The following is a 24,245-nucleotide window of genomic DNA, read 5'->3' as shown; positions in this document are numbered from 1 at the left end:
TCCTATTCCAGTCCTGTCATAGATTTATCCTACCCCATCAGGGGCCAGGCCACCTGTAAAAACAGCAATGTCATTTACCAGCTCTCCTGCAATCACTGTACACCTTTTCCTACTGGTATGACTAGCAACCAACTGTCCATCAGGATGAATGGCCACTGCTAAACTGTGGCCAAGAGCAAAGTAGACCACTCTGAGGCACAATATGCAGCTGAACATAACATACTTGGTTTCAATAGCTGTTTCACTATCGAGCCATCTGGACCCTTCCCTCCATTACCAGCTGTTATGAACTGCATATCCTTACAACACATTCTCTGCTCCCGTAATCATCCCAGCCTACAATAACATACTGTCTTCACACCCTCCACACAACAGTTTGCAACCCCTCTGTTCTATCATGTCCTCCCCACTCTCTTCTCCCACCTTGTTTATTTGTCACCCTCTGGCAATGCACCTGCCAATCTTTCCCCAATCCTCTCCTTTTTCTTTCCTAATTTCCCCACCTTTCTGTGTCACTACCACCTGACACTGTGTTTGTTGGTATTCTGGTTTCTACACGCTCCATCAGACTGCATTCATCTCTCTCCCCACCAGTACAAAACTATCCCTCCCCCCCCCCCTCCTCTCCCCCCAGATTGATGCTTGCATCCTGCATGATAGTTGCACTCTGGCCCGAGATGCTGGATTTGGTGATCATATGTCCCAGAGGTGTGCTTGCCTGTGTGTATGAATAGTGTCTTTCCGTGTGCTTGCCTGTGTGTATGAATAGTGTCTTTCTCATTTGCTGATGAAGGCTGTGGCCAAAAGCTTTATGGAAATGTCTTTTAATTGTGCCTGTCTGCAACTTAAAGTGTCTTCTTTACGGTAAGTAGCAATCTGCCTTTTCCTACATTGTTAATAACTGGTAAGTGGGAGGTACCCTCTGCCATGCACTTGCAAGTGGTTTGCAGAGTTTATATGTAGATGCAGATATTTTAAACAGCTATATATCAAACTACTGAGAAGATAGTAAAGGAGTCTAGAATTGGGACAGTAATGGAGCTTTATACTTAGCTGGTAACAGATGTGGACATACTTAGCCAATTTTTGTGTAGAGCATCATCTTCCTGACAGGCAGCCAAGCCCTGAAGGTGTTGCTCCCTTGTCTGCACTGATAGGTCATCACTGAAAACTACTGCCTTGTTATCTGCTTCAGCTATCAGCTGCTGCAGCATAGTCACTGCATGGCCAGACTGTAGTTTTGTCATAGGTGAAGGAGTAGCTTGCACAGCTGCTGGTGCCTGGAATCACAGGTTAGCAACATGTTCAGTATAATCTTGTTTTACATTTTAATTTGAATACTGACTTTGTTATTAATGCACTGATTAAATATATCTGTACCATAACTTTAAAAAAAGGGCAATAAATCTGAATTCAGATCTGACTGGGCAGAAATGAATACGTTTTAACTTAGACATTTTGGAGAATAGGAAGAACTAGATTAAAGATGACGGGACAAAACACTGAATCCTATTTTTTTTTAAATTTCCCTGCTAAAAGAAATGGATTCAGTGTTGTTTTGGTTTCTCTATTCCTGTCACTTGTCAGTCTCATGTAAAAGCACATTTCAAACAACTCTTTATTTCATTTCATTTGAGTTCTGGCTTCTCCACTGCCCACATTTGGCATCCAAATGGAGCTGAGCTGCAAACATAATTGTTCATAATTTTTTTCTTGCATCACAGTTTATATTTTCGGATGTTGGCAGCTCTTTCTTGCATCTACTTTCTTATCCACTCTACTTCCTAGATAGCAAAGTTAATTCATCTTTTCAAAGGTTTCTAGTTTAAATTTAACATTTGGCACTCAGGACATCCACATACAGCACATATCACCACCTTATTCCTTCTTCTATAGGTAGACAGGTAGCAATGTTCTATTTCATTAAGCATACCACTTAATTCCTATTTATTTTCTGTGATACCTGATATATTCTCAGTGGAGCACATCATGCTAATTTTCTAATTTCACATATCACTTTCACATTGAGATAATCAATTATTCACTCCACAGTTTATTCAATACATAAGTTATACATTATAGTGGCAATGAGCAACCCTGCCTTGTATCGTTAATTTATCAGTGCTGAAAGCACCTGTCTGCATTTCAAACAGATAGTGGATAACTTTTCTATCCTTGGAGTTCATATCACATTGCTTGATACCCAAGCTGCCTGGCATTTACCTATTTTGATGTGGGAAACTGCCTAAAAACAACATCTGGGCTGGAAGAGTGCTCACAAGTTTCTTCACGTATGTCAGATTTAACAGCCACACATTGATAAGTAGATGCTACAGAGCTACCAAACTGTGGAGACAGTGATTAATTCACTGGCTCACTAGCCCCCATCATTTCTCTGCAAGTGATTCCATCCGGAGCATGCTTGCCAAGCTAAATCTCAAAAGAGGCACATAATGTCGAGGCAGGTACCTCCTATCTCTTAGTCAGTCCTATCTCTTAATAACTAGTTGCATTTTGTGTGTGGCTACTGGTACACTGAAAGAAGACTAGAAACCATAAAATCATCTACAAATAATGAACACTGAATGGGGATAGTTACAATGTTTGTCATACTATTTACAGCTACTAAAAAAGGGGGTCACACATATAATGTTATCCTAACAGCCATTTTTCTATCATTTAAAGCAATCTGACAGATAATTACAGATTCAGTATCTAAAATAAAATGTGGAATTGGAGGATCACAGAAAGTCAAGAGATATCCCTCAACCTGTCCATAGATGACATGATTCCAAGTAGTATTGTGGGCCAATCAGTGTCAAAGAAGGTACCTATCAATCGTACCTGCTCCATGAAGTCAGTTGTATAGACCTCTCCAGCAGGATGAAGTGAAATCTCCTGTATCTACACTGCAAATGATTAACACATTGTCTGAAAATTAATATTTAAAGTTCAAGAGTGCAGGTAACATCTCACCAAACAATAGGAGTGTTGTGTCGTCAATAGGCACGCAAACAAGACAGAAAACTTACACACACACACACACACACACACACACACACACACACACACAGAGAGAGAGAGAGAGAGAACAGGATAGGAATGCAGTGCAGAGACGTCAACACCAAAGAGTTTGTGCAGCACATGGTGAGAATGATGTGGAGGAGTGGATTGGGATGGGGTGACAGAACAGAGGAAGGGGAGACCATTGGGAAGAGGATAGGTGCACGCACAGGAGGTTAGTTGGAGATTGACACCAGGAGGATTACAGGAACAAATCATATGTTGCAAGAATATCTCCCATCTACGTAACTCAGAAAAGCTGGTGCTTGGGAGGAGTATCCAGATGGCACAAATTGTCAAGCAGCCACTCAAATCAAGCATACTGTACTTAGCAGCGTGTTACCCCACAGGTTGGTCAACTCTCCTTTTGCCCAAAATCTGGCAGTGGGTGGATCTACGATGGCCCTGCCTACATAAAATGCTGTGCATAAATTGCAGCAGAGTTAATATATAATATGGTACCTTCCACAGGTGGCCTCGCCTCTGATGGAATAGGATAGGCCTGTGACAGGACAGGAGTAAGATGTGCTAGGTGAATTATTGGACCGGTCATGTGTCTGGGTTTTCCAGAGGGATATGGCCCCTGTGGCAAGAGGTTGGGAGTGGGCATAGCATAGGGACACACCAGGATATTGTGTTGGTTGGGTGGTCAGTGGAATACCACTTTAGGAGAGATTTATAAGATGCCCTTTATTTCTGGGCATGATGATAGATAGCCAATCCCTGGACTGGACCAACTGAACAATATCCTTCATCAATAAATATAAAACGTGCATCCACAACACATATGCATATTGTGGATGTAGATTTTATTTTTACGCAATTCAATTGCTTCTGTTGTGGTCAGCACATGGCTCATGCCGACATAGTGTGTGTGTGTGTGTGTGTGTGTGTGTGTGTGTAAGAGGGAATACTTATACCACTGTATGTATTTGGATTCAGGCCGCTTGAAACAACCTTCCAGGGTAGCATGATTTAATGTTGCAGAGCAGTCCGTAATATCTGCATATCTGCTATGTTTGAAAATAACAAATTACAATTTTAACAAATATTTTTAACAGCCATATGTGGTGTAATGGTTCAGTGAGAACCATCTGTTACTATGTGGAGGGAATTTTCTTAGGTCAGTCATGGTAGCATAGTTGCTCTGGCACCCAGGTGCGGTGGGTTCAATGGACTGGTGACAGAAACAGGAATCCGTTAGATGGGAGGATGGCAACCGGATAGTTGAAGTTCGAGAAAACTTTTATAATGTATCAGGCTAGAGTAGATACAGGTGTACATCCTCATCTCCTGGACACAACTTGGCATTGATACATGGTGTCTTCATATTGGAGTAGTGGAGGCAGATGTGGCCGAAGCCCACCAATGCTGCTGGGAGGCTGCCTGGCTGCTTGATGGTGCAGATGCACTTGGCGTTGAGACTGTGGCTGGTGGTCATGGTCCTCATGGCCTGGCTGTAGCAACTGGAGTCAACCTTAACACTGGGCACTAGCATGAAGGTGGGGAGCTATGGGGACCCAAAGTCTAGACATCACTGTTGAAGTGGTAGAATGATATGACAAATCATCTGACCATTCTGTGTACTCCAATATGGAGGGAATAGTAATAGGTCTACCTGGGTAGAAAACCAGGATCCCAATTCACTTTTACAAAGAGTACTCCATGGCATTGGCCCCTTACTTAACTTGAATTTATTGTTACTCTCTCCACCGGTGCAGACTTCCAGGCAAATGGAATAAAGGTCAAGTGACTCCCGCATATTAAACTGTATAAAAAAAAATTGACCCACTAAAATTACAGACCAATATCCTCAACATTGGTTAGCTGCAGAATTCTTCAACATTTCCTTAATTTGAATATAAAAAAGTTCTTTGAGATGGAAAATCTCCTGTCCACAACTCGATATGGTTTTAGAAAGCATTGCACACATGCAGAACTCAAGCTTGCCCTCTTCTCACATATTATCTAGCAAACTATGGATGAATGGCAACAGGCAGATTCCCTATTTCTTCATTTCCGAAAATCATCTGATACAGTGCCTCAATGCTCACTGTGAATTAAGTTTTGAGAATACAGAATAGATTCCCAGATATGTAAGGGGCTTGAAGACTTCTTAAGTAATAGGATCCAGTATGTTGTCCTTGATGGTGAGTGTTCATCAGAGACAAGAGCATCATCAACAGTTTGTAGTGCCCCCAGAATTTTACAAAAGTATGGAGTCACTTGTGTTTCAGCCACTTCGAACACACGTTATTTTGCAGTGGGTTGTAGCATAAACAGATACACACTGCCGCAGAATGTTATTTGTGCAGGCTAACCGAGAAAGAAGAGCAAAACCGGGCCAACAAGTGATGCGCTCGGTTGCAGCAATTCCGTGGACGAATTTCATGCACGAAAAACATTGGTGATTGTTGTGTGTGGTAGAGAGACAACGGAAGGAAAAAAAAAGATTATTATTAATAGTGACTTGGTCTCGAGCAGATGGACATGTATATTGGAATTGTATCGTTGAGAAAAAATGTTATTTAATTTGGTTGAATTCAGTCGTGTACGAATGCCATAAGAAAGTGTGGGCTTACTGTTTAATGTGGCATTGAAATGGTGTATTGAATTTTGAATAAAGAATATGTTAACAGCCACTGAATTTTGAGAGAGTCTTTATTTGGACTAGATAATAGGATTTGGGAATAGTAGACAAATTTTCACCTTCTTCAAAATATGGAATCTTCGGAGGAGAGTTTGATGCAAGCAGAAGACGCCGGAGCTGCGGGGAAGCTGAGCCTGTATCCGGCATTCAAGTAAGTTCACACTGATAGTCCAAGGAGCGTGGCTCTAAGTTTTAGACAAGATGCAACGGGGCACCGCATAACATGGCAACCAGTAAAGAAAGGACCTGTGAAGAAGGTGGAAGATTAACGAAAGCAAGTTGAAAATATTGACGAGTGTTGCCAAAGCAACGAGTAACAGCGAACAAGATTCGAAGATATTTATTGAAAATTGTCCTGTTGGTTAATGGTGATAGAAGCAAGGAAATCGAGTAGAACGAACGCCATCCATTAATTCACAAACACCGCCGCCGTCTACAACGCCGCCGCCTACAACGCCGCCGCCTACAACGCCGCCGCCTACAACGCCGCCGCCTACAACGCTGCCGCCTACAACGCTGCCGCCTACAACGCCGCCGCCTACAAACGCCGCCGCTGCCGTCTACAACGCCGACGCCGCCGTCTACAAATGCCGACGCCGCCGTCTACAAATGCCGACACCGCCATCTACACCAACACCGACGCCGCTGGTAGCAGATCGTCAAGTCACACCGGGTGAGCGAACTTTGACTTTTGTTCAATTGTGCAGTGTAAGACTTGCGAGTAGGGGGTACTGTGAATGTTGACTCGACTTAAGGCTATGAAGAATAAGATGGAAGGGGATGATCAACAATCAGAAGGGCATGTTGGGGCTATGGGGATAGGAAACCAAGGACCTGATTTATGTGAATTAATGAAGTTTATCAGAACTCAGTTTGAGTCACAGAACACAAGACAAGACGAACTGAAGGCAGAATTAAATTCTAAACTAGATTTACAGAACTCAGAATTAAAGTCTAAATTAGATTTACAGAACACTCAAATGCAACACCTCAAGTTAGACTTTAAGAAAGAAAAGTCTGACTCTCTAAGTGAAAGAGTAAATATTTTGTTTAAAGGCTTAGGGGAGAAACAAGAGAAAAATTTATGGGAAATAGCCCAGAAATTAGAGTATGATGTCAACTGTAAATGTAGTAGCCTGGAAACCAGAGTCAACAAAAATTTTGATTCCTTGAAAGATGTCTGTAAGGTCACATTTGATGTGGTTAAACAGGAATTACGTAACATTAAAACAAATGTACATAAACAAGATAAATTGCTCCCATTAGTTCAGGCGCAAATATCAGGAGTTAGCTCACGTTTAGAAACTGTAGAACAAAATCTCAAAGAAAAGTTAATTACAACTTAGTTGATCAATCTAACCAGTATAGAGAAACAAGTGGATGGGCTAATAGAATGAAAAGTGGAAGAAAAATTAAGCGTTGACATTCCTTCGCCTATAATGACCTCTGAATTAGATCATACTAAAAAAGACTTAGATAACCTAAGAAGGGAATTCAAAATTATTCAGGAAAAACTTGAAAAGAGTACAGTGTCTCAAAATCTTGTTCTAAATAAAGAAATAATTAATGATTTGCAATGGGGATCGAATTCAGGCTTTTCCTGACAGTTCCCTAGGGGTAAACCAGACGGGGAGGTACACTCCACCCATTTCCTAAAACCATTTAATTAGGCCATGCCTAAAATTTGGGAAGAGGCTAAGAAAGTACAATTTGCGATCGGTTATTTAGAGGGTGAAGCTTCAGAATGGGGCACAGTAAACATAGAGGACTTCATGTTCTGGGAAGACTTTCAAAGAAAATTCAAAGAAAAATATTGGTCATCCAGTGCACAAGAGAAGTTAATTTCAGATTTATGGGGCCCGAAATATTACAGCAACGCCCGAGGTTCGATGCGTAAGTATTTCGACTGGCACTTGACGAGGGCCAAGTATTTAGACAAAGCAATAGAGGAGAAAGGTATGTACAATGTTAAAGATATAAACAGATATGTACAAAACCCCCAGGGACGTTGACATTCTGTGTTAACGGGTGGAGTGACGTCCGCTGGTTCCCAAGTTGGATTTGGTGTTGCTCCTACTTTAGTTTTCCTGCACCAGATCCCCTTAACTTCTTCAACTATTCTGTCATCTATTCTCATACAATAAATCTATAAACGGTCGTTTTCACATCAGCCTGAAACGACTGTACTGACAACTGGGTTAAGGGTTATCTCATTTTCGAGACTGACTTGACATAAATTTGTCAACTTTGAAACTGCATTTGGATCTGGAGATATTCCACTAGGAAGCATGCCAAAAACAGAAGGGTAATCTCATATGTGAGTTCCACAAGGGTAAAACACGGGGAATGTGTTCTGTACTTCTAGATAGAACATTATAAACGCCAGTGTTGAGGGAAATGGCATAATTCAGTGTTACATGATATTTAAATTTTTATAAAATGTTTTGTGCCTTTTGTAAAGTATGATGTGATGGGGGAGGGTTTGTACTCAATTTTGTATAAGGGTGGGTAGTGTAGGCATAGACACAACCAACACTACACGAACACCACACCCTTCATACAGCCCACGCAAACAAGTGTGACTGGTTCTTCATCATTTGCCATTCCATAGGAGTTGATAAGATCTTTTCTTTGGGGACTTCTAAGGTGACGGTGAGAACGTCCATTCTGTAGGAGACGCCGAACATCATATCTCCTCTGGCTTCTCACCTAAGTACTGGCGAAGTGGGGATCCTGTGGAAGGGGGGAGGGAAGGGTTTCCTGTCTTTGGGGCTATCTTCTTTCTTTCTTCAATCTTAGCAACCAACTCTTTTATTTCATTTCTTACTTCTCTTTAGAGTACCAATCTATCTTTCCCTCTATCCACATTCATATACTTCTATCGCTGAAGTCCTTCTATTTTCTGTGATTTAAATAAATCTTCAACTAATAACCTTAGCTGGCCGAAGAACCATTTTCCACTGATTAAAATACCAAACAGTATCCTTACCTTGTCGTGGTGGTGGGGCTTGCGTGGTCAAACACTCCTGAGAGCTATACCTGTGGTAGCTTAGCTACTGGTAGGGCTACACAAGCCAGACAGGTTGAAGATGAGGTTCCAGACTAAATGGCATACCCTGGTCCTCCAGGTTGGGGATTGGGTGTGGGTCTAACAACCCCCCCCTTGCAAAACCAGTTGTGTTACGAAAGCTAGAGAGGAGCCTCGGATTCGGAACAGACACCCAATACTATGAACTAAATATAGAAAAGGACTACAATTTTGAACACGGAATGTACAGTCTAACCAGGAATTGGATTATGGATGCAAGAAATTCCCATGGGTCTGAGTGTGGTTCCGACCATTTCTTGGTTAAAAGTCGACTCAGAGTCACCATGAAACCACACCAAAGAAGTAAACTAAAGAAAGTGGCACGTTTAGAAATAGAAAAGGTAGCTCAGGAAGAAACCAGAAATGAATTTCAAGTTGAGATGAGGAATTGTTTTACAGTACTGCTGGAAACAGAGGACTCAGATGTAAATCAGCAGTGGGAAGAAATTAGAAATGTGGTTATAAAGGTTGCAGGAGCAGTCATTGGAAAATGAGTGGCAAGAAAGAAGAAATGGTTCAATGAGGTCTGTGAAGAGGCACACAACAGGTGAAAAGAAACCCGTGACAAGTAGTTACAGTCAGCAACTGATCAGAGCAGTAAGGCAGAATTTTACAGAGTCCATAGAGAAACACAAGCTATATTCTGGAGAGAAAAGAGGAAGTTCGTGAGTGGGGTTATTACAGAAGCAGAAGAAGATTTCCAGGGAAGGAGGATGAAGAACATGTACAGAAAGGTCAACTATCTGAAGAAAACCTATAAACTCACAGAGCAATTCATAAAAAATGCCAAAGGAGAGATGCTGACAAATGAATATCAAATTGCAAAGAGATGGGAAGAATATTTCAGTGACTTGTTAAATTGTGAAGACCCAACGATGCTCTTTAACTTCCCCCGACCACAGACAGCAGACCCTGAATACCTACCGCCAACTGTAGAAGAGATCAGGAAGCAGATAAAACAGCTTAAAAAGGACAGAAGCCCAGGAGAAGATGGAATCCATGCTGAAATAATTCAGGAAAGGGGGGGGGGGGGGTGAATACCTGGTCGCAAGGATTCACAAATTAATAGAGACCATTTGGAACACTGAAAACATTTCAGAAGACTAGAGGAATGCAATAATCTGTCCCATCCACAAGAAGAATGACCAAATGGTGTGTGAAAACTACCGTGGTATCACTGTGCTCAGTATTTGTTATAAGATCCTCTCAAACTGTCGTCTAGATCGAATCCAACTGTTGGTAGACACCATTATTGGAGAATATCAAGGAGGATTTCATCACAGGAGATCTACTATTGGCTAAATCTTTGTCCTATGCCAGATCGTAGAAAAAATGTGGGAGTTTGGCCAAGGACTGCATTCATCAAGAAAGTATGCTGAGGTGTCTGGAAATAGTTTGGTTTTGCCAAGAAACTAGTAAGCCTCATGAAGGCCTGCCTGATGGATACTACAGCAAAGGTAAAAATTGGAAATAAGTTGACTGAAACATTTGAAATAAAAACTGGGCTACGGCAGGGTGATGGACTATCACCTGTTCTTTTCAATCTCGCATTAGAGATGTCATCTAATGAACTCACAGAAATCCAGACCGGAGATGTGAACATCAAGTGCCTCAGATATGCCGATGCAAGAAGAAACAGACTGATGATATTTGAAAGGAAAGTCCCTCAGAAGATTTTTGGACCAGTTTATGATAATGAGAGTGAAAAATGGAGAATTTGTCATAATACAGAGTTGTATGATATTTACAAAGAATTGAACATCATGGCTATAAGGAAGACGCGACAACTCCAGTGGGCAGGGCATGTTGCTTGGATGCAGGACAACCGATGGCCAAAAACTGTACTCAACAGGCAACCAGAAGAAGGCCTGTAGGAAGACCTAGAACTTGATGGAGTGACTGCATATCCAAAGACCTTCAGAGGATGGGACTGCTGGAAGCACGGAAGAAAGGAGCCGAAGACAGACTGAAGTGGAGGCAATCTCTCAAACCAGCGAGCAGTCTTTTTGGCTTGATCGCATAAAGTAAATAAAAGTAAGTAAGTAAGTAGTAAGGAACATATTTGAAACATATTTGACCAGGTATTTGTCTTCGTTCACAGGTCCAGTTAGATTGAAGACCAATGTCTTGTATGACATCATTGTGATCTAGCTCATCATGTTGACGACTGAACAAACAGTGTTTCTTGTGGAGCATGTGTTCCACAATGGAGTCCAGTTTACCACAGCAGTAGAAGCTGCATTTGCAGCAAAGTTCCCAGGAGTGAAGATGCCTAACCACAGTGTTGTACGGAGCCTCATCACTAAGTTTCTAAAGACTGGAAGCGTTCATACTGCTCCAAAATCAGGCAGGCCATCCAAATCAACATTTGAAGAGAAGGTGGCGGAAATGCAAGACATGATGCTCCGAAGTTCAAAGAAATCGGTTAGGCGACTAGCTCAGCAGGCCCACGTGTCCATGGGATCCACTCACAAGATTCTCCGGAAGTCACTGTCGATGTACCCGTACAAAATGTCGGTTGTGCATCGACTGAGAGACACCGATCACCAAGCACATGTGAACTTTTGCAACCGGTTTCTGCCCTTCCTGCAGGGCAATGGTGAGGTGATTCTCGACGTAAAATTTTTCATGGATAAGGCATGATATCACCTCTCTGGTTATGTGAATAGCCAGAATAGTCGTGTGTGGACTACAGAGAATCCGCATGAATTTAAGGTGTGCCTACTGCATGATCAAAATGTTGGTGTTTGGTGTGCTGTGACTAGTAAATGCATCATTGGGCCAATCTTCTTTCAGGACACAATAAATGCAGAATGGTACTGCACCTGCATTCTGGAGCCCTTCCTAGGTGAACTGAATCAGGATGAAATTGAAAATGCCTGGTTTCAAACTCGATGGGGCGACTGCACGTACCACTCACAAGGCGATGAACTTTATAAAGGACATCTTTGGTGACCGCATCATCTCTCGAGGACTCTGGGCTCCCCATTCACCTGACTTGGCTCTACCGGATTACTTTTTACGGGGTATGTTGAAGGGAAAGGACTATGAAGGCCATTTGAATGACACACCACATTAGGAACATCACTCCCAATGTTCTGCGCAATATCTTCAGGAATATGCACAAACGTGTGCAACTGTGTCTTCAAGTTTAAGGAGATCACTTCCAGCATCTCTTATAACTTCCAGGACTTTAATACGGCAAGTTATGAACTGCATAGTTACTTATTGAACATCCTGTATGATTAAAGACAGCTAGCTCTAAACATGAAAAAATTTAAGTTATTGCAGATGAGCAGGAAAAAGAAACCCTTAATGTTCAAATACAGCATTAGTAGTGTTCTTCTGAACACAGTCGCTTTGTTTAAATATCTGGACATAATGTTGCAAAGTGATGTGAAACGGAAAGAGCGAGTGAGGATTGTGGTACAGCAGGCAAATGGTCTACTGCTGTTTATTGGGTCAACTTTGGGAAAGTATTGGTTATATGGAAAGGAGACTGCATACAAGACACTAGTGCCACATATTCTTGAATACTGTTGAATTTTGGGATCAACACCACGTCAGATTAAAGAAAGAAATCAAAGCAATTCAAAAATGGGTATGCTTCAGGAACTCAAATTGGAATTCCTAGAGGGAAGGTAATGTTCTTTTTGAGAAGCACTATTGAGAGAATTTAAAGAAATAGTATTTGAAGCTAACTGGAAAATGATTCTACTACTTCTGACATAAGTCTCATGAAGGTAATGTATAATAAATTAGAGTTCATATGGAGACAGTCTTTTTTCACTCATTTTATTTGTGAGAGGAACAGCAAAGGAAATGACTAGTAGTGGTACAATGTATGATCCGTCACATGCCATATGGTGGGTTGCAGGATATGTGTATGTAGATGGTATACAACGCATGTATATTGGAGGAGTTATGCTTTTGTTTTCCATACATTTGATAGCACCCACTTGTAAGAGAACTTAGTTTAACATGAACTCAGATTCAAGGATTAACTTTGAATTATTTGCATATACAATAAGTGACAAAAAAGCCTGGAATTGATTGAGGATTGAACCTTGAGCCTATAGATTTCATCTGACATTATTATTATTATTATTATTATTATTATTTCCCTTTCTCAGACGTTATGTCTGGTTAGAAATGGAAAGTGACGCGGGCCTTGATCAAGCGTGACTTCCTTTTAACTGTACGGTGTATGTTACATTGCATTTAGGAACTCTCGGGTAATTGAACATGTATCAATAATTACAGATTTCTGTAGTTGTATATATAAGTTTGGATGTAGCTGTATTGCGTTGATGTACTGGTGGATATTGTGTGGTATGACTCCTGTAGTGATAGTATAATTGGTATAATGTCAATTTTATCCTGATGCCACATGTCCTCGACTTCCTCAGCCAGTTGGATGTATTTTTTTATTTTTTCTCCTGTTTTCTTTTGCATATTTGTTGTATTGGGTATGGATATTTCGATTAGTTGTGTTAATTTCTTCTTTTTATTAGTGAGTATGATGTCAGGTTTGTTATGTGGTGTTGTTTTATCTGTTATAATGGTTCTGTTCCAGTATAATTTGTATTCATCATTCTTCTTCTTCTTCTTATTATTATTATTTCTTTCTTGTCTCAGACGTTATGTCTGGTTAAAAATGGAAGGTGACGCGGACCTTGATCAAGCGTGACTTCCTTTTAACTGTATGGTATATGTAACATTGCATTTAGGAACTTTCGGGTAATTGAACAAGTGTCAATAATTACGGATTTCTGTAGTTGTATATATAAGTTTGGATGTAGCTGTATTGCATTGATGTACTGGTGGATATTGTGTGGTATGACTCCTGTAGTTGATAGTATAATTGGTATAATGTCAACTTTATCCTGATGCCACATGTCCTTGACTTCCTCAGCCAGTTGGATGTATTTTTCAATTTTTTCTCCTGTTTTCTTTTGTATATTTGTTGTGTTGGGTATGGATATTTCGATTAATTGTGTTAATTTCTTCTTTTTATTGGTGAGTATGATGTCAGGTTTGTTATGTGGTGTTGTTTTATCTGTTATAATGGTTCTGTTCCAGTATAATGTGTATTCATCGTTCTCCAGTACATTTTGTGGTGCATACTTGTATGTGGGAACATGTTGTTTTATAAGTTTATGTTGTAAGGCAAGCTGTTGATGTATTATTTTTGCTACATTGTCATGTCTTCTGGGGCATTCTGTATTTGCTAGTATTGTTCATCCGCTTGTGATGTGATCTACTGTTTCTATTTGTTGTTTGCAAAGTCTGCATTTATCTGTTGTGGTAATGGGATCTTTAATAATATGCTTGCTGTAATACCTGGTGTTTATTGTTTGATCCTGTATTGCAATCATGAATCCTTCTGTCTCACTGTATATACTGCCTTTTCTTAGCCATGTGTTGGATGCGTCTTGATCGATGTGTGGCTGTGTTAGATGATACGGGTGCTTGCCATGTAGTGTTTTCTTTTTCCAATTTACTTTCTTCGTATCTGTTGATGTTATATGTGATCTAAAGGGTTGTAGAAGTGTTTATGAAATTGCAGTGGTATAGTTGATGTATTTATATGAGGGATTGCTTTGTGTATTTTGATAGTTTCTGGTCATTCTATAAAGAATTTTCTTAAATTGTCTACCTGTCCATAATGTAGGTTTTTTATGTCGATAAATCCCCTTCCTCCTTCCTTTCTGCTTAATGTGAATCTTTCAGTTGCTGAATGTATGTGATGTATTATATATTTGTGGCACTGTGATTGTGTAAGTGTATTGAGTGCTTCTAGGTCTGTGTTACTCCATTTCACTACTCCAAATGAGCAGGTCAATATTGGTATAGCATAAGTATTTATAGCTTTTGTCTTGTTTCTTGCTGTCAATTCTGTTTTCAGTATTTTTGTTTATCTTCGTCTATATTTTTCTTTTAGTTCTTCTTTAATATTTGTATTATCTATTCCTATTTTTTGTCTGTATCCTAGATATTTATAGGCATCTGTTTTTTCCATCGCTTCTATGCAGTCGCTGTGGTTATCCAATATGTAATCTTCTTGTTTAGTGTGTTTTCCCTTGACTATGCTATTTTTCTTACATTTGTCTGTTCTAAAAGCCATATTTATATCATTGCTGAATACTTCTGTTATCTTTAGTAATTGGTTGAGTTGTTGATTTGTTGCTGCCAGTAGTTTTAGATCATCCATGTATAGCAGATGTGTGATTTTGTGTGGGTATGTTCCAGTAATATTATATCCATAATTTGTATTATTTAGCATGTTGGATAGTGGGTTCAGAGCAAGGCAGAACCAGAAAGGACTTAATGAGTCTCCTTGGTATATTCCACACTTAATCTGTATTGGCTGTGATATGATATTATTTGAATTTATTTGGATATTAAGTGTGGTTTTCCAATTTTTCATTACTATGTTTAGGAACTGTATCAATTTAGGATCTACTTTGTATATTTCCAATATTTGTAGTAACCATGAGTGGGGTACACTATCAAAGGCTTTTTGGTAATCAATGTATGCGTAGTGTAGCGACCTTTGTTTAGTTTTAGCTTGATATGTCACCTCTGTATCTATTATCAGTTGCTCTTTACATCCTCGTGCTCCTTTGCAGTAGCCTTTTTGTTCTTCATTTATAATTTTGTTCTGTGTTGTATGTGTCATTAATTTCTGTGTAATGACTGAAGTTAATATTTTGTAGATTGTTGGTAGGCATGTTATGGGGCGATATTTAGCTGGGTTTGCTGTGTCTGCTTGATCTTTAGGTTTCAGATAGGTTATTCCATGTGCAAGTGTATCAGGGAATGTGTATGGGTCTGCAATGTAACTGTTAAATAATTTAGTTAGATGTGAATGTGTTGAGGTGAACTTCTTTAACCAGTAATTTGCTATTTTATCATTTCCAGGGGCTTTCCAATTGTGTGTAGAATTAATTGCTCGGGTGACTTCATGTTGCAAAATTATCACTTCAGGCATTTGTGGTATCATCTTGTATGTGTCTGTTTCTGCTTGTATCCACCGTGCATGCCTGTTATGTTGTACCGGGTTTGACCATATGTTGCTCCAGAAGTGTGTCCATGTCTGTTATGTTTGGTGGATTGTCTATTTTAATGTGTGTGTTTTCTATTGTTTGGTAAAATCTCTTTTGGTTTGTGTTGAATGTTTGGTTTTGTTTCCTTCTATTTTCACTTTTTTTGTATCTTCTAAGTCGTTTGGCCAATTCTTGTAATTTCTGCTTCTTTTCATCTAATTGCTCTATTGCTTCTTGTTGTGAGATTTTACCTAACCTTTTTCGTTTTTTGTCTGATATTTCATTTCTTATAAATTGTGTTAGCTGTCCGATGTCTTTTCTCAGTTTTTCTATTCTTATCTGTAGCCTGTGTTGCCATGCTGGTTTTGTGGGTTTCTTCTGTGTGTTGGTTTGTTCTGATCTCTGCCTATTGTGTATATTTAGTGTAGTGAGTGCTCCTATATAAGCCAGTAGTTGTAACTCTTCCATAGTTATATTTTCATTTATTTTGTTGTGTATGATTGTGTTGATAGTTTTTATTGTTGTTTTGACTTGTGGGTTATTTGGCGGTCTATGCAAGAATGGTCTGATGTCTGTATTTGTGTCTTTGTATTCTATATATGTCAGCTGAAATTTCTCTTCTATATCTAACACGTGTGTCTCTTCGTGTTCTATTTGTGCTTGTTCTGGTGGCTGTCTTGAGATTTCGTTTTCCTCTGATTGTTTAATTGGTGCGTGTTGTTCTTTGTTTGTTTGCTCTGGGATGTTTGAGTCCATTACTGTATTTTCTTCTTCTTTTGATTGCACATTATTTTGTTCCAGTATTTGTTGTACTTGTTGTTTGATGTTTTCTAATTCTGACTGGGGTATCCTGTTATTTTTGATTATTACACGGATCTGATCAGCTAGTCGTTGTTCTGTTAAAAATTTTAATTCTGGGTATCTGGTAATAAATGTTGTGTATACTTGTGATCTGTATCCAGTTGTGTTGGTTCCTAGGTTTGTTGCTTGGTAATAACAGAACATGAGGTGTCGATTAACTTCATCTGACCATCTCATCCTCTGTCTTTGTTTTCCTTCTAAGGTGGTTGCAGGAAGCATATCCTGCAAAACACCTCTATTTGGATTTAAATCATTTTCCAGTTGGCTAGCAGTGTCGTTACCATTGTGGGCGGGCATAGGGTTCAAGGCTTCATCCCCGACCATGACGGCTCTTGTCCGAGGCTTCTTTAGTTCTGTCCTGAACCAAGTAATCACACTAAAAGGGGGGTTAGCCCTATTAGTGGTTTGTTCTTTTCGTCGCCTTTTACGACTGGCAGAACATACCGGAGGCCTATTCTTTTCCCGGGCCTCCACGGGATTTATTATTATTATTATTATTATTTCCTTCACTTTCTCAGATGTTAAGTCCGGTTAAAAATGGAGTGACGCGGACCTTGATCAAGCGTCACTTCCTTTTAACTGTACGGTATGTGTTATATTGCATTTAGGAACTTTCGGGTAATTGAACATGTATCAATAATTACGGATTTCTGTAGTTGTATATATATGTTTGGATGTAGCTGTATTGCATTGATGTACTGGTGGATATTGTGTGGTATGACTCCTGTAGTTGATAGTATAATTGGTATGATGTCAACTTTATCCTGATGCCACATGTCTTTGACTTCCTTAGCCAGTTGGATGTATTTTTCAATTTTTTCTCCTGTTTTCTTTTGTATATTTGTTGTATTGGGTATGGATATTTCGATTAGTTGTGTTAATTTCTTCTTTTTATCGGTGAGTATGATGTCAGGTTTGTTATGTGGTGTTGTTTTATCTGTATAATGGTTCTGTTCCAGTATAATTTGTATTCATCATTCTCCAGTACATTTTGTGGTGTATACTTGTATGTAGGAACGTGTTGTTTTAAAAGTTTATGTTGTAAGGCAAGCTGTTGATGTATTATTTTTGTGACATTGTCATGTCTTCTGGGGTATTCTGTATTTGCTAGTATTGTACATCCGCTTGTGATGGGATCTACTGTTTCTATTTGTTGTTTACATAGTCTGCATTTATCTGTTGTGGTATTGGGATCTTTAATAATATGCTTGCTGTAATACCTGGTGTTTATTGTTTGATCCTGTATTGCAATCATGAATCCTTCTGTCTCACTGTATATACTGCCTTTTCTTAGCCATGTGTTGGATGCGTCTTGATCGATGTGTGGCTGTGTTAGATGATACGGGTGCTTGCCATGAAGTGTTTTATTTTTCCAATTTACTTTCTTTGTATCTGTTGATGTTATGTGATCTAAAGGGTTGTAGAAGTGGTTATGAAATTGCAGTGGTGTAGCCGATGCATTTATATGAATGATTGCCTTGTGTATTTTGCTAGTTTCTGCTTTTTTTATGTCGATAAATCCCCTTCCTCCTTCCTTTCTGCTTAATGTGAATCTTTCTGTTGCTGAATGCATGTGATGTATTCTACGAGGGCGGTTCAGAAAGTAACCTCCGATTGGTCACAGTGCGGGTTGTGGGGGGAGTAGAGACGCCATCTGTGCGTTCACGCACTCAACAGGTCAGTCGGCATCAAGCCGTGGTCGAGTGAACGTCGTACCTGCGCTAGTTTAGTTTTTGTGTCAGTTTGAAATGTGTGCTGCAATAGAAAACTCCGCCAAATGTGAAGTGTGTGCTGTCATAAGGTTTTTTACAGCCAAAGGATATTCTGCAGCAGCTATTCATCGTGAGCTTTGTGCCGTGTACGGACCAAGAGTTATGAGTGAAGGAGTTGTCCGTGAATGGGTACGTTTATTTAAAAGTGGACGAGAAAACGTTCATGAGGAAGAGAGGAGTGGTAGACCATCATTGGTGACTGACGAACTCGTTCAGACAGTTGATGCAAAAGTTCGTGAAAATCGACGTTTCTCAATGTCGGAGTTGTCTACTGGTTTTCCACAGATTTCTAAGACTCTCTTGTACAAGATAGTGACAGCAAGATTGGGTTACCGTAAGTTCTGTGCATGATGGGTGCCCAAAATTCTTACCGACCACCACAAAATCAAAGAATGGCCTCTGCATTAGACTTTCTGTCACGTTATGAGGACGAAGGAGAACCATTGTTAAACAGAATCGTGACCGGTGACGAAACCTGGATTAAGTACGTGAACCCTGAGACAAAAGAACAATCAAAGATGTGGGCACATTCAAATTCGCCTACCAAACCAAGAAAAGCCTCGCAAGATTTTTCTGCCAGAAAACTGATGGCAACGGTGTTTTGGGATGCCAAAGGGGTGTTGTTGGTTGAATTCATGGAATGTGGTACGACCATTAATCAAGACGTGTACTGTGAAACAATAAAAAAGTTACGACGGGCTATGCAGAACAAACGCCGTGGTATGCTGACTTCCGGTATCGTTTTTTTGCACGATAACGCCCGTCCTCACTCTGCTCGCAGAACAACGGCCCTTCTTGAGTCCTTCAAGTGGGACGTTATCAACCATCCACCTTACAGCCCAGACCTGGCGCCAAGTGATTATCACCTCTTCATGCATTTGAGGAAATGGCTCGGGTCACAGCGGTTTGATGACGACGAAGAGCTCAAAGATGCGGTCACAGGCTGGCTCCAGGCACAAGTGGGTGATTTTTATGCAGAAGGAATTTCAAAGCTTGTGAAGAGATACGATAAGTGCCTCAATCGCTATGGAGACTATGTAGAAAAATAGTGCAAAGATGTAGTTGTAAGATGTATATATTAAAATATTTTTATTTAACTTGGTGTATTTTTTTAAATCAACCGGAGGTTGCTTTCTGAACGGCCCTCGTATATTTGTGGCATTGTGATCGTGTAAGTGTATTGAGTGCTTCTAGGTCTGTGTTACTCCATTTCACTACTCCATATGAGTAGGTCAATATTGGTATGGCATAAGTATTTATAGCTTTTGTCTTGTTTCTTGCTGTCAATTCTGTTTTCAGTATTTTTGTTAGTCTTTGTCTATATTTTTCTTTTAGTTCTTCTTTAATATTTGTATTATCTATTCCTATTTTTTGTCTGTATCCTAGATATTTATAGGCATCTGTTTTGTCCATCGCTTCTATGCAGTCGCTGTGGTTATCCAATATGTAATCTTCTTGTTTAGTGTGTTTTCCCTTGACTATGCTATTTTTCTTACATTTGTCTGTTCTAAAAGCCATATTTATATCATTGCTGAATCCTTCTGTTATCTTTAGTAATTGGTTGAGTTGTTGATTTGTTGCTGCCAGTAGTTTTAGGTCATCCATGTATAGCAAATGTGTGATTTTGTGTGGGTATGTTCCAGTAATATTGTATCCATAATTTGTATTATTTAGCATGTTGGATAGTGGGTTCAGAGCAAGGCAGAACCAGAAAGGACTTAATGAGTCTCCTTGGTATATTCCACGCTTAATCTGTATTGGCTGTGATGTGATATTATTTGAATTTGTTTGGATATTAAGTGTGGTTTTCCAATTTTTTATTACTATGTTTAGGAACTGTATCAATTTAGGATCTACTTTGTATATTTCCAATATTTGTGGTAACAATGAGTGGGGTACACTATCAAAAGCTTTTTGGTAATCAATGTATGCGTAGTGTAGCGACCTCTGTTTAGTTTTAGCTTGATATGTCACCTCTGCATCTATTATCAGTTGCTCTTTACATCCTCGTGCTCCTTTGCAACAGCCTTTTTGTTCTTCATTTATAATTTTGTTCTGTGTTGTATGCGTCATTAATTTCTGTTTAATGACTGAAGTTAATATTTTGTAGATTGTTGGTAGGCATGTTATGGGGCGATATTTAGCTGGGTTCGCTGTGTCTGCTTGATCTTTAGGTTTCAGATATGTTATTCCGTGTGTAAGTGTATCAGGGAATGTGTATGGGTCTGCAATGTAACTGTTAAATAATTTAGTTAGATGTGAATGTGTTGAGGTGAACTTCTTTAACCAGTAATTTGCTATTTTATCATTTCCAGGGGCTTTCCAATTGTGAGTAGAATTAATTGCTTGGGTGACTTCATGTTGCAAAATTATCACTTTAGGCATTTGTGGTATCATCTTGTATGTGTCTGTTTCTGCTTGTATCCACCGTGCATGCCTGTTATGTTGTACCGGGCTTGACCATATGTTGCTCCAGAAGTGTTCCATGTCTGTTATGTCTGTTATGTCTATTTGTGCTTGTTCTGGTGGCTGTCTTGAGATTTCGTTTTCCTCTGATTGTTTAATTGGTGCGTGTTGTTCTTTGTTTGTATGCTCTGGGATGTTTGAGTCCATTACTGTATTTTCTTCTTCTTCTGATTGCACATTATTTTGTTCCAGTATTTGTTGTACTTGTTGTTTGATGTTTTCTAATTCTGACTGGGGTATCCTGTTATTTTTGATTATTGCACGGATCTGATCAGCTAGTCGTCGTTCTGTTAAAAATTTTAATTCTGGGTATCTGGTAATAAATGTTGTGTATACTTGTGATCTGTATCCAGTTGTGTTGGTTCCTAGGTTTGTTGCTTGGTAATAACAGAACATGAGGTGTCGATTAACTTCATCTGACCATCTCATCCTCTGTCTTTATTTTCCTTCTAGGGTGGTTGCAGGAAGCATATCCTGCAAAACACCTCTATTTGGATTTAAATCATTTTCCAGTTGGCTAGCAGTGTCGTTACCATTGTGGGCGGGCATAGGGTTCAAGCGTCGTCCCTGACCATGACGGCGCTTGTCCGAGGCTTCTTTAGTTCTGTCCTGAACCAACTAATCACACTAAAAGGGGGGTTAGCCCTATTAGTGGTTTGTTCTTTTCGTCGCCTTTTACGACTGGCAGAACATACCGGAGGCCTATTCTTTTCCCGGGCCTCCACGGGGATTATTATTATTATTATTATTACTATTTTTTTTTTTTTTGCTTTTCTCAGACGTAATGTCTGGTCAAAAATGGAAAGTGACACTGACCTTGATCAAGCGTGACTTCCTTTTAACTGTACGGTATATGTTATATTGCATTTACGAACTTTCACGTAATTGAACATGTATCAATAATTATGGATTTCTGTACTAGTATATATAAGTTTGGATGTAGCTGTATTGCATTGATGTACTGGTGGATATTGTGGGGTATGACTCCTGTAGTTGATAGTATAATTGGTATAATGTCAACTTTATCCTGATGCCACATGTCCTTGACTTCCTCAGCCAGTTGGATGTATTTTTCAATTTTTTCTCCTGTTTTCTTTTGTATATTTGTTGTATTGGGTATGGATATTTCGATTAGTTGTGTTAATTTCTTCTTTTTATTGGTGAGTATGATGTCAGGTTTGTTATGTGGTGTTGTTTTATCTGTTATAATGGTTCTGCTCCAGTATTATTATTATTATTATTATTATTATTATTATTATTATTATTCTGCACTGAAGGCTTTCAGACAATGTACTTTACCTGTATGCTGGTATTTGGTGGGGGAGTCACAGGACCTTCAGAATTCCTTGGACGTGATTTCATAGGTGTAGAGGAATTGTCACCACGGAAACCTTTGAGAGCTTCTGTTGAAATATTCTTCTTCAATTGCTGTGTGAGGAAAATATTTAATAAGAAAAATATGTTCCAATTAAGTAATGTAAAGCTCATGGTGTTTAACAACTGTATGTCAGATTCACAGTCTATCAGTCTTGTTATGTTGCAAATGTGTAACAAATTTGTTGGACACACGTTATGAATGAATACATAGCAGTATAATACATATGTTCCAAGATATGTGGGTATCAAGGTCCAGAAAAAAAACAAAAAAAAAAAAAAAAAAAAACGATTTTGTACATCATAACTGCTGTAATGCATTTCTTGCAAAACATGTTCAGTGTATGAGCCATTCAGCAGTTTTGCAACATGCAAGTCTGGTGGCTAATTCAGTTCAGCCATCCACTAATAATGTTTAATAAGTTGTGCCTTTACTGCTATTAGAAATTAGATGAGCAAATGTTTATCTCCACAGAGTATCACTTCAAACTATGAGGGTTTTGTTATAAAGTACCTCTCTCTTTTGCACAACACTAAATAAGACACATTTAAAAGTGTAAAGAAGAGACTTATATGACTGTTTGCCTTCTCATGCAAGCCACTGAAAATAAGCACCACAAACAAAGACTAGTGTCAAATTCTACATGAGAGCAAACATTCCATTATATTAATGATGAATATAAGGCTACATGATAGTCATCACGAGCATTATAGTATTTATGATCAAACAAGTGTGTCAAAGCTAAAAAATGGGCAAGCAACAAGGAAAGTGATGACAAAATTAGTGGCTTGACTTCTGCTAGTAACAATTACATTAACAAAATTAAGACAAAAATGTGAATTTACAAGATGATCTGAGTAAATAATTTCCTCCAATCTTTTACACTTTTCTAAAACAAGTTCATCACTGTATAAATAAGGTACTGAAAACATTGACGTCATATTGTAATACACTATTTTTCAGAGCAACATAAAATGCAATGGATGGAGTTTGCTTTGTTACTTCCAACAGAATTAGCTAAACTTTTAGGCAAAAATACCATCAGGAATGAGAGTGTAAACAGATACTCATAATGAATGGCTATATGATGCAAGAAATGCAGTTCTTTTATTTTTGCAGAGCATATAATGTGCTGATGGTTTATGAGATGTTAAAACAGTGTGTTGTACTGAGAAACTGTGTTGTCATACTGCTCTTCCAGTTGATCATCTAAACATGCTTTGCAGCACGATTCTGAGCTTTAGCTTAGCTCCTCTCCATTTCTACAACATTTTGAGAGTGTCTCTAGGAAGTGCTGGCAGGCAGTTAAAATTATGTTTCTGTAGTGCAGAGATAAATTAAAGCTTCTGTGTTGTGATTAACATCCCAATAATGAAAAGTAAGTGCAAAAATTTCATGTTTTTATTTAACAACATTGGCATCTAAAGTAATTATACATCCCTTTCTGAATGCTTTAGTGTAATGGAAATGGCAAATTATTATTGAATTTTGAGACTCATATAAAATACATTACTTACCTGGGTTTTCATGAATGTATCAAATAATGCAAAAGCAACATCTCTGTTACTCTTTGTCCAAGCGCCTTTCAGATCATACACAACAAGTCGATGTGTGGGGGTGTCTCTGCTCCCCAGAGCACGTTCACTTGTATTGTGCATGTCACCCCTACTGGACACTATTGTTTCACGACCATATGAGACTTTGGCAACACTTAAGCAGTAGCATTTCTCAACAGGTTGTTGCAATGAAACATGCTGCAAAAAGACAGATATGCAACAAAGTAATTTCCCATTACTATCAACTAGATTTGTTGACTACTGTCTCTTCAGAGAATAGTTTTATCTCAAATCAACATTAAAAGTAACATCATCATTAAGCTGAAATTAAAGTTCACATCTCACAATAGTGCAAAACCTGTATA

At 39.0% G+C, this 24,245-nt stretch overlaps 1 protein-coding gene across 1 annotated transcript in view; it reads right to left on the bottom strand.

Annotated features, from left to right (window-relative positions):
- LOC124585185 (protein KIAA0100) overlaps window positions 1–24,245 on the bottom strand; it is a 323,014-nt gene that overhangs the window by 78,813 nt on the left and 219,956 nt on the right. The window contains exons 25-27 of the mRNA XM_047131392.1: window positions 23,842–24,078; window positions 22,249–22,377; window positions 1,076–1,280 (exon numbers count right to left, since the gene is read on the bottom strand). Of these exons, the coding sequence (XP_046987348.1) occupies window positions 1,076–1,280; window positions 22,249–22,377; window positions 23,842–24,078 (571 nt within the window). The remainder of the gene's footprint in view (window positions 1–1,075; window positions 1,281–22,248; window positions 22,378–23,841; window positions 24,079–24,245) is intronic.

The sequence above is a fragment of the Schistocerca americana genome, chromosome 1, assembly GCF_021461395.2.
Source record: "Schistocerca americana isolate TAMUIC-IGC-003095 chromosome 1, iqSchAmer2.1, whole genome shotgun sequence".
Classification (NCBI taxonomy): Eukaryota; Metazoa; Arthropoda; class Insecta; order Orthoptera; family Acrididae; genus Schistocerca; species Schistocerca americana.
Note: the sequence above shows the minus strand (reverse complement) of the source record. Positions and strands in the feature narration are given on the sequence as shown.